This window comes from Amyelois transitella, chromosome 16 (genome assembly GCF_032362555.1).
Source record: "Amyelois transitella isolate CPQ chromosome 16, ilAmyTran1.1, whole genome shotgun sequence".
NCBI lineage: Eukaryota > Metazoa > Arthropoda > Insecta > Lepidoptera > Pyralidae > Amyelois > Amyelois transitella.
In genome coordinates, this window is record NC_083519.1 from 2,583,791 (window position 1) to 2,595,941 (window position 12,151).

General features: G+C 35.2%; 1 protein-coding gene across 1 annotated transcript in view; it reads left to right on the plus strand.

Moving 5' to 3' along the window:
* The first annotated feature begins 2,347 nt into the window (after positions 1–2,347).
* LOC106143297 (furin-like protease 2) overlaps positions 2,348–12,151 on the plus strand; it is a 32,013-nt gene continuing 22,209 nt past the window's right edge. Inside the window, exon 1 of the mRNA XM_013345345.2 lies at positions 2,348–2,541. Coding sequence (XP_013200799.2) covers positions 2,395–2,541 — 147 coding nt within the window. The 5' untranslated portion in view covers positions 2,348–2,394. The remainder of the gene's footprint in view (positions 2,542–12,151) is intronic.

Here is a 12,151-nt window from a genome sequence, read left to right on the forward strand (position 1 = left end):
ACAGTCTTGCAAAGACCGACAGGCCACGCTCAGCTACTTGGCTTAAAGATAGGATTGAGATTCAAATAGTGATAGGTTGCTAGCCCATCGCCTAAAAGAATCTCAAGTTTATAAGCCTATCCCTTAGTCGTCATTTACGATATCCATGGTAAAGAGATGGAGTGGTCCTATTCTTATTTGTATTGGTGCCGGGAACCACACGGCATTTATATTTTTTCCTTTCCTTTTTGGAAAAAGGAAACTTACACTAAAGGAATTATAAGGTTATATTTCACACAATAAAATCTAACATAAGACAATTAAGTAGAAGGTTTCTCTCTCTAAATAGTCACAAGGGAATATACAGAATCACAGTTGAAATATTTAAAAAAAAAACTAAAAACAAACAAAATGGACGCGCAGCCTTATGAGTCACAAACGTGAAATGTATGTCATCACTTCACACGACAAACTTCTTTCATCCAAATAGGATTTTGAAACTTTGGAGTCTATGAAACCTTTCGATTCAAAAGCCGAGAATTCAAATGCTTTGCTTGTTTTAGAACTTCCAAACTTGAATATGCAGATCCAGTGTAGGTGCAGAAATAAAGATATTCTCGTATTTTATATTATTTACTAGTTTTTCGCAAATAAGACGGGAGCTTTAATTCTTAGCAGGTTTAAAAAGTAAATTAAGTTTCTCTCCAGACACTTAAATGTACGCAAAATTTCAAGAAGATCAGTTCAGTAGATAACTCGTGAAGAGAAAACAAACAAACATACTTCCGTATTTTTAACATTATTTTACATACATAAGTATGATCACGTCTTTATCCCGTTTGGTGTAGATAGAGCCAGAAGTCTTGAAAAGACTGAAAAGCCAAGCTTTGAGATTCAAATAGTGACAGGTTGCTAGTTCATCGCCTAAAAAAAATAATGTTTTTCATCGCTATCAGACCAGCGAGCGAGATTTTTACTTGATGAATGTACCTATACCCTTAATCGCCTTTTACGACATAGAGTGAGAGAGAGATGGAGTGGTCCAATTCTAATATGGCCTTTCCCTTGATTGCCTTATTAAAACAAGTATTAACTAATATATTTGCCTTTATCACGAAGTAATCATTATCGTACTGATAAACTATATAACTATTTGAATAATAAGAATTCTGTAGACTTAATATCTTTGCAGTCTGTAAACTACTGTGAAGCTTAACAAAGACCCTCGTAATAGCTTGTTCGAATGAAAATCTCATTTATATGAGTATAAGTTAAAAATTGTGCCTTATTATGAAGATCTATTTTTTTGTTTAAAAGAAATTAAAAATAATGTTTACTAATAGATGATGCCCAGGACTTTGTTCGCGTTGCTGAATAATAACTGTGAAGGTGTATTTGTTAATATTTCTTACAGTTACTTGGGGTCATTATGGTGCTGTATCAAGTATAACTAATCATTATCATTTATAGCCTTATTTACTTAGACATGGGCGCATGTAATACCTGCATTGTATGTATGTTACATGTACACCGATGAAGCCTATCATTTATGACATTATCTAATATACAACACTTTTAATTTTTCTTCGCGGCTAAGAATATTTAGCATGGATTGCAATTTTACTAGAATATTCGTTTCATAGATAAAACGAGGTTTTCAATTCAAACGAAGCGTTACTCGACCTTTTGTTGGAGTTCTAGAGCGACCTATAGAGAGGTGTTGCTAGACTCTCGCTCGCGACTTCGTATGTAAAATATATTTTTTATTATAAATTTATTTCGTAAAAATCACTAGTGATGCGCCCTGGCTTTGCACGGGTATCATTTATGTATGTAAACCTTCCTCTTCAAACACTCTATCTATTAAAAAACTGCATCAAAATCCGTCGTGTAGTTTTAAAGATCTAAGCATACATACAGATGGACGGCGGAAGCGACTTCGCTTTATACAATGTAGTGATATTGATGCTACTTATAATGCATCTGTCAGTTATCGAATCATACGTTTGTTAAAAATTGTATATAGATTATCAATAGCATTAACCTTTGTATCTGTCAATTCAACAACTCAATATTGGGATAACTTGATGCCACGTTATTACGAGATCATAGAAAAATAACAATAAGTAACGGACACGAGCCTTGATCCAATTAAGCATGCGAGTCAATTGACGCCTGACAATACTTTGATGGCAAAGTGGACAAGAAAGGGCGCGAAATTCCGCGCATGCGCGACTGAAAACAGTTGAAAGCACCAGTCACGAGGATTCAGTCTTCGCGTGTACCTCACACGGGCAGGACGCGCCACCTGCTCTACGAAATACGTAATACGATATTTGAAGAGAATATCGACGCGAGTGATTTTCGTATCAACCGACTGATGGTCCGGTCAGTTAGGGATGCAAGGTTTACGTGATGATACCTTTGGGTTTCATCGTGTTATTGACAGTGTTGGACTCCTGTGTTCCGTTCTATCATCACCAGTTCGCGGTACATGTGCCTGGTGGGACGTTGAAGGCGGACGAACTTGCTCACAGGCATGGCTTCGTCAACCATGGACAGGTAATGATGGAACCCACGCATATATAACCTACACACACATACAAATTTTGTACACTAGTTATGCGACACATTAAATTACAACTTCAATTATACGTGATGAATGATCACCTTTTTGTTCGTGTGAATCTTAGTACGATTTGGTTTCTGGTTGGAACATACATACATACATACATATGATCACGTCTTTATCCCTTACGGGGTAGACAGAGCCAACAGTCTTGAAAAGTACTGATAGGCCACGTTCAGCTGTTTGGCTTAATGATAGAATTGAGATTCAAATAGTGACGGGTTGCTAGCCCATCGCCTAAAAGAAGAATCCCAAGTTTATAAGCCTATCCCTTAGTCGCCTTTTACGACATCCATGGGAACGAGATGGAGTGGTCCTATTCTTTTTTTTTTTTTAGTGGTGCCGGGAACCACACTGTTGGAAGGCAGGCATTTTTGCAAGGTCGTATGATCGTTTGGACTTCACATCTACTTAATTGGTTGAGTGGTAACTAAAGTGGTCAATTAAGAATCAACTAATTTTTAAAACGACTAAGGGCGTGTGAATTTATAAGTACCTATTATATAATTACAAACAAAGAATTTGTAAAAATCGGTAACGTTATCGAATTGAACCTTAAATTTCGTATACAAATAGCATTTGAAATTAATTTCGGTATTAAAAATACATGTCAAAATCACACAAATCACAGCTAGCCCCAAATTTTGTGACCGATATAATGGGACAATCTTTTCCTCCTGGCTTTACTCCGGATTACATCCTCAACACTCTAGAGAGGAGCCCTGGATATGCCTTTGACCATGGATCCTGTATTAGGTGAGTTAGGTTTTTACACGATTCCCCTTTGACCTCCGCAACCTTTGCAGGCGAACCTAATCCGTATTGGATGGATCATGGCTATCCTTCCATTCCAGTTTCCTGAATGTGCAGGGTTCCTCGCGATGTTTTCTCTCTCCGAAGAGCATCGGTCTCGGTCGGAGTTGTGACATAATAACTTAATGATATTACCTATATTTTACAATAAAAACCTACAAAATCCATGCTAATCAGAAAAAAAGTATTTATAGGTCTTTGTAGGTCTTTTTCTATTCAGAGAAGAAAAATAGGTTTCTAATAAAATTAATGAGAGCAATTACTTAGTTGGCTTAGCAGTCAGCTGACCACAAAAAAAAAAATTCGGAAATTTCAAAACTGTTGTTTCTGCCTACCGTGTAAAGAGTAAAGACATGATCAGATCATAATACATATGTAATGTATGTATGACTAAAAAATCATTTTACAACAAAGCATCACTTAAATGTCTTAGGACTTTGAAACGAAAACTGATAAATTTAAAAAAAAGTAAGACATATAGAATACAAACATACATATAATCACGTCTATATTCCTTGCGGTAACAAAAACAACAGTACTGAAAAGACTGGTAGGCCACTTTCGAATGTATGGCGTTATGATGGAATTGAGATTCAAATAGTGACAGGCTGCTAACTTCTCGCCCACAAGAAGAATCCCAAGTTAATAGGCATATCCTTTAGTCATTTTAAACCGCTGAAAAATATATTTTTTTTATTTAAAACGTTGTTGAGTCATAAATATAGAACATGTAAACTTACATAACATAACATAAAATCACGCCTTTTTTCCGGAGGGGTAGGCAGAGATCCCCTTTTTTCTCTTGCCACGATCTTTGCATACTTCCTTCGCTTCATCCACATTCATAACTCTCTTCATGTAAACTTGATGCTAAAAAAGTTACAAAGTGGTAAATAATTAAGAAATCTCACATTTGGGATGTGAAAACAGAACAATCACAAAAAAAAACAATTAGAAAGTAAACGAACATTAAAATATTTTAAGGAATATCAATAATTATTATAAACAGAAACTTATTATAAATTTTCAATACAAAACGTAATTTCCATAAGTACTTAATTATAATTCCAATAACACAATATAATTACGGGGGAAAAAAATTAATTACAACGGTTTAAAAGAAATATTAATGCGTTAAAAATATCGTTCCGGGAAATTCGATAGAATCTTTAAAACTCCCAACGACATTATCATAATTGGTACAAGAAAATGTTTTCAGTGGAACAAGTTATGAAATTTGATTGCATCTTTCTTATAATCACGTGTTTATCCCTTACGGAGTGGACAGAGCCAACAGAGAAGTTTAATACCTATTGATTGTGATTCACGACAGGTTGCTAGTTTATTTGCCTAAAAATATTATCACAATTTTATTAGCTTTTCCCTTGGTAGACCCTTACGATCACGTCGAAAAGAGAAGTCATACACTATGTGTTTTTTTTTCTCTACGAGAACAGCTTCAAAGCTTGCACTAAATGTTTGTGCCTATTCTAGTCGCCATTTTTTGACATACATACATATAGTCACGTCTATATCCCTTGCGGGGTAGGCAGAATAAACAGACTCGAAAAGACTGAAAGGCGTTATTGTTTGTCTTTATGATGAAATTGAGATTCAAATAGTGACTTTATAAGTGAAATTTTTAATTTTGAAATTTATAAGTTTACCCCTAAGTCGCCTTTCACTACACCCATGGGAAAGACATGGAGTGGTTCTATTAGGTATATAGAAGGTAAAATCTAGTCATATTAGAAACTTGAAAATATATTTACTTGTCTGTCAAAACTATTAAACCAATTTTCATGAAATTTTTTCATTTATATTATTTCAAGAGTACGAAGTAGGGCACAGGGTATTTTATCAAGAAATTCCCACAAAAGCGATGCCCAAGGGCGCAGTTAGTATATTTATATAAGTGTGTGTGTGTGTGTGTATTAATGAAACTTCATACTAAGTTATTTAGTATAACTCCTAAGAGGCAATCTCAGCCCGAACTCACGCCAACAATATATGTAGGATATTTTGACCCACAAATTGCCTAGTCATAATTAGGATGGATAGGTTCCCTTAATGAAAGTAAGCGACTTAGGGTCCCCTCAATTTATCTTGGGAAATAAACTTACTTAGAACTTACAGGGTAAATAAGATAAGAATATCTTTTTTTGTAGTTTCTGGGTAAAAGAACGTTCATTGTAATTATTCATACTTTACTGGATCTTCAATATTGACATTTTATAAATCAAAGATGTGTCCATTTGTAACGCTATCACGGCTTAATCGTTGGACCTACATATTTTTAAGATTTTTTTTTTGGAAACTCGTGTCATTGCCTTCTGGTTCCTGGTACTTTAGAATAGGATCATTCCATCTCTTTTTCATGAATGTCGTTAAAGGCTAAGACTAAGGAATAGGATAATAAAGTTGGGATTCTAGCTTTAAGCTTTACTGCTGAACGTGGCCTTTCAGTGTTTGTGAGACCGTTGGCTCTGTCTATCCCGTAAGATATAAAGGTGGGATAACAATTTTGTGTAGGAAAAACTAAAGTTTAATCATTTACTAACTTTTGCACGGGATTTCAACTAGCGTTAAAATTTCGAAAAGTATAACAATTGAAAGTTTCAGCGCCAATTTTTATGACATGGTTAAAATATTATTTGATTATTGGTGATACAAGTCTTGTCCATTAATATAACTAAATGCTTATTAACTATCTGTATGCTAAATTTTAGCTCGATCGATTCAGTAATTTGGGATATCCGTTGCTAGTCAGTTAGTCATCTTTGCGTTACATATTAAATAAAAACTTCATACAATTCATTGTTTAGTTTTTACACCATGAGCTAGTCAGAAATCGAACCTGGGACAAAAGAGACTCTCAAATCCCTACTCTCTATTAATATTAAAAAATGAGAAAGAAACTCTGTTCTTCTGTCTATTACGTTTTCATGCCTAAACCATTGACCAGATTTTCATGAAATATATAGTACAGATAGAGTTTACCCTCAGGAAGAACATAGGCTTTTTATTGGGTAAAAAGAAACACGTGCAAAAGATAATAAAGCTTATATATACAATTATCGTGTCACAATGTTCGTTCCAAAACGGCTAGACCGATTCTCATGGAATTTTGTGAGCATATTGTAGGTCTGAGAATTGGCCAACATCTATTTTTCATGCCCCTTAGTCATAAGGGTTGTACACCCTTGAATTTTTTTTAGCTAGAAATTACTTAAAAAAATATTTATATGGCAAAAAAACGTTTGCCGGGATAGCTAGTAATAAATATAATAACATCAGAATTCTGTAAAAAAATTCAAGGAACAATCCCACACCCCAGCAGTTGGTATCGGAAAAGGCGAATTATATGTCGCTTTGAAACGGATTCGTGGTCTCATAATAAACAGGATAAAACCCGGATAAAAATATATTTTATAAGGAAAAAGACATTTCAAGAAAACTTGAAAGAGAAAATGATAAGATGAGCATCAAGCACTTTTCCTGATTAGATCTGCCTTACGAGATGTTTTTATAAAGATGTTTCTTAATATTCAGGATTAGCTTTATATATTTAATATCTTTTTATTTATTTTTGTAAAAAAAAATGTTCTTGCTAACCCATGTACTACAAGAATAATGCCAAGTTTGTTAGCCTATCCCTTAGTTGCCTGGGTTCGAATCCCGGTCAGAGTATGATGAGGAACGAACTTTCTCTGATTAGTCTGATTGATTAACTGATGAGATTATCTAAGTATTTATTATAAAATACGATATCGTTGAGTTAATATCTCGTAACACACGTTTCGAACTTACTTCGAGGCTAACTCAATCTGTGTAATTTGTCCCGTATATATTTATTTATTTTACGACGTCTATGGGAAAGTTCTGGTATGGGCTTATTCTAAAGTGCCACACGGTAACTACACGGCACAAAAAAAAGACATAGATATACTTCGAACGCATAAACCCAAAACGCGTTATTTAAAGGAAAACCCTTGCAATAGCTTCCATAAACGTTTAGAAGAATGCATTATAGCGTTACATTAAGACCTTATTCCGTTAGAATAGAATTCTTTATAGTGTGAAACTATATAGAGTTTCACTTGATGTGTTTCCCCTTCCTTAAACTTATTGATAGACCGTTAATACTGACTTACGATGGGTTGCAGTGACCTAATGTTATTGAACATACCCTTGCTAAGTTATAAATAATTTTTGAATAATAAGTATTTATAACATACATACATACATATCGTCACGTCTATATCCCTTGCGGGGTAGACAGAGCCTACAGTCTTGAAAGGACTCAAAAGCCACGTTCAGCTATTTGGCTTAATGATAGAATTGAGATTCAAATAGTGACAGGTTACTAGCCCATCGCCTAAAATAGAATCCCAAGTTTGTAAGCCTATCCCTTAGTCGCCTTTTACGACATCCATGGGAAAGAGATGGAGCGGTCCTATTCTTTTTAGGGGTGGTATTGGTGCCGGGAACCACACGGCACTACAAATAAGTAGTATTTATAAGAATACAAAAATTTAAGCAGTATTTATAAGAATACAAAAATTTACATAGGCACGTACTTATAATTTCTATAAGACTTGAAAAACACGTTCAGATTAAGATTCAGATAGTGACAGGTTGCTAACCTAACGCCTAATAGAATAATTCCAAGTTAATATACTTGATTGATTACATTTTTTTTTTACATCAAAAACTACATGACAAAAAAAAATACTTCAACTACATACAATTACAGTAGCCTGTCAAAAATAATCGTAAATTATTCTTCATAACTCGGATCTTTGATGGTCAGAACAGGATAGCAACGTTTTTGCTCGACAGTTAAAATAGGTTATATTAAAAAAAATTAAAATAATCTTACAGATACTTTGCACTAAGAAAACGAACCAATAAAAATGACTAAGTATGTCCATAAACATAGTCTGATTCTCTTCTTCATGACTTTAGTCCCGGTTGCATCCTCTGGAGAGGAGCTGGGGTAAGACCTTGAATTACACGAGCGACTACAATAATAAATAATAAATATATACGGGACAAATTACACTGATTGAGTTAGCCTCGAAGTAAGTTCGAAACTTGTGTTACGAGATACTAACTCAACGATACTATATTTTATAATAAATACTTATATAGATAAACATCCAAGACCCAGGACAATCAGAAAAAGTTCTTTTCTCATCATGCCTTGACCGGGATTCGAACCCGGGACCTCCGGTGTCACAGACAAGCGTACTACCGCTGAGCCACAGAGGCCGTCAGTCTGACCTCCGCAACCTTTGCAAGAGAACCTACCCCGTATTGGATCATATGGATGGTTACAAATCCACTTGTCTAAATGTAAGGTTTCTATACTATATTTTTCTTCACCGTTAGAGCATCGGTTAGTAATCAAACTAATGTACGTAACTTCAATAATAGTCATTGGGACATGGACGCGGTGGGATTCGAACCGGTGCCATTATGCGCAACACGCATTTCAACCGGGCACCTTACCTATTCGACCACCGACGCTTTCTCCTCTGCGTCTGATTTTAGGTATGCTTATTGATTTTTTAATAGTTATTACAGTCATTATATTACGTCCAGTACATGCCTGTTATATTAAATTAATGAAGTACTTATAATGGAAGAAATCAATAACAAAGATGGCATCGGTTTTGTTTCAAACAGTTATTAGCGTCTTTAATTAGGTACGGCTATTAGGATAAAATTTTCACAACCTTCTTTTGTTTATCCATAATTTGTAGATCTAATTAAGACTCATTATCAGTGGAAGTACAAATAAAATAATAAATTACATTCTTTTAATTAGTTCCGCATGTCTCTGTGAGTTATAGAATCTTGCACATCACTAGTATACAGTCAACAGCACGTGAAGTTACTCAAATTCAATGTAAACTAGCCTATATAACTACGCCATAAAGTTTATGAAGTAGATACTCTTTTTGTCTACTCAGCAATTTATTTACACTACATTATAAATACAAATAAACGAATATGATCACTATTACGTCTCTAAGAACCAACAATCTCTTAATGACCACATTAAACTGTATGACTTAATGATGAAATTGTGATTCAAATATTATAGTGACAGGTGGCTAGCCTATCCCAAGTTTTCAACTCACTATATACATATATATATATATGTAAAAAAATAGTTTTTTATCGTCGAACTCAGGTCTTTCTGATCAAGAGACAAGCATGTAACCACTACGCTTGTACGCCAGATATCTCAAGTCAATCAATAAAACCCTTCCACCACTAAGTGTCTGACGGTCAGACCACGCAATTCCAAAAATCCTTCGGGAACAGAAATTGAAGGTATTTTTCATTTTACGCGGACGCTCTTTAGTTGTTATGTAAATACATAATTCCCTTTTAAGAGAATAAACATTAAATTAGTTAAACATACCATTTTCTTAAAATTTCACAAGTATTTTTAAGATAAAAAGGTGGATGAGGAAAACTCGGTAATTTCGTCAAAGTGAGCAGGACTCTCGTGAATTGGGCAAGGAGTGAAAGAGATATAAAGAGCCAATATTTAACGTTACTTAGAAGGATGTGAAAGGGACAAACGAATGATGATTCGATTTAATTCGATGTCAATAGTGTGACACTCACAGTTTTCAGAACAGATAAGAAAGCGTAATGGATACAAAAATATGTATATGACTTTTATTTACTGTATTTAATTTTTTTTCCTCATTATGAATCTCAATTCCGTCATTAAAAAAATATAATAACCTGGCGAATTTCGCTCTTTAACTAAAAAATTAATAAATTTATTTCTACATATAAAAATTTATTAAATTTATGTATGTTAATACCTAATATGTGTGATTATATGTATGTATGTTTTTTGGGGAAAAAAATGCAAACTGTCATTTCCAGCATTTTCTCCCAGCCAGACGCCCTTAAGGTAGCCTTTTCAGACTGGAGTAGGCACTAGAAACTCTATGCCCTCAGTGTCACTATTCATCCACAGAATTGGCACTTAAACCCAGAAAAAAAAAAGGTTTATTTTCGAGATAAATATTAACCCGACACTCTTTTCAAGGTAATTTCAATCCCTGACTGTAGCATTCCGGTTGCATCCTCATCAGTCAGGAGAGGAGCCCGGGGTAAGCCTTTGACCATGGATCGGGTGAGGTCAGTTCAGGTTTTTACACGAAGCGACTCTCATCAGATCTCAGCAACCATTGCAGGGGAACCCAACCCGTATTGGATCATACGGTTACACATCCAGTTGCTTGAATGTGCAGGTTTCCTCACGATGTTTTTCCTCATGTCTGTAGCGTTTAATATCTTTTATAAGTAGATACTAACAAGAAATCACTTGACATATGGTGTAGGACAAGCGCGGAACAAACTTCACTACGGCATTTTCTACTACTTCTAAAGATAAAGATAATGCATACATAATACATATATCTATAAAGTTACGTTCATATCCCTTGCGGGGAAAATAAATGTAATCGGAGTAAAATCACGCCTCTTTCCCGGAGGCGTTAGCAGAAATCCACCTTCGAATCTGACCATAGAAATCGGAATTAACTTAGATATAACTTGTCTACCCCGTAACGGTATATGTTTTTCGAACATTAACATTTTCGGTTGCGTAAGACTCGAGCCCCCGCCCCGATCCGATTGTTTACGAAAACATTGTATTGCAATACAGAACGCCATTTTCCTTTTGACCAGCGCTCTTGACATTTTCCCCTACATCAATCTTCTTCGTCTATACTTTTTCTATATACGATGCTACTTTGAAGAACATTTATTGATGGATCGGAACGCTATATAGGCCCACGGGGAAAAAAGTGTTACTGTGTTATTTTAGCGAATAAACTGTATTTTATGACTTTTTGGTTTTATTTAGTGTTACCGATACATACATACAGTCACGTCTATATCCCATGCGGGGAAGACAGAGCCAATAGTCTTGAAAAGACTGAATGGCCACGTTCAATTATTTGGCTTAATGATAGAATTGAGATTCAAATAGGGACCTGTTGCTAGCCCATCGCCTAAAAAAGAATCCCAAGCTTATAAGCCTATCCCTTAGTCGCCTTTTACGACATCTGTGGGAAAGAGATGGAGTGGTCCTATTCATTATTTATTGTTACCGATACAATACTGATAATACTTTTAACCTTTGCGTTGCACGGGTTTTACAATGGATACAAACGGGAATCAACTTAAACATGCCGTGTGGTTCCCGGCACAATTTAAAAATAGATTAGGACCACTCAATTTCCTTCCAAAGGATGTCGTAAAAGGCGACTAAGGGATAGGCTTATAAACTTGGATTTATTCTTTTGAGCAATGGGCTAGCAACCTGTTATTATTTGGATCTCAATTCTATCATTGAGCTTAACAGCTGAGCGTGGGCTGTCAGTCTTACAAGACTGCTGGCTCTGCCTATCCCGCAAGGGACAAAGAGGCGACTGCTGCAGTGAACAAAACATAACGCAACAAAAAGAACGAAAGTTTATTCCGTCTCCATAATTTCGAGGGACAAGTCCGATGAAATAACCAGTAATATACTGTATTACAACCCAAATGAAAATTGGAGGGACCGAATTGGGCCCGCAAACTTCTAACCGAGTAGACTTAACTTACGACTTGGACGCCATCTGTGGGACTACTGTGCAACTACACTTCAATGAAGGGCAATTCAAATTTAAACGTATTTTTTTTGTTTTC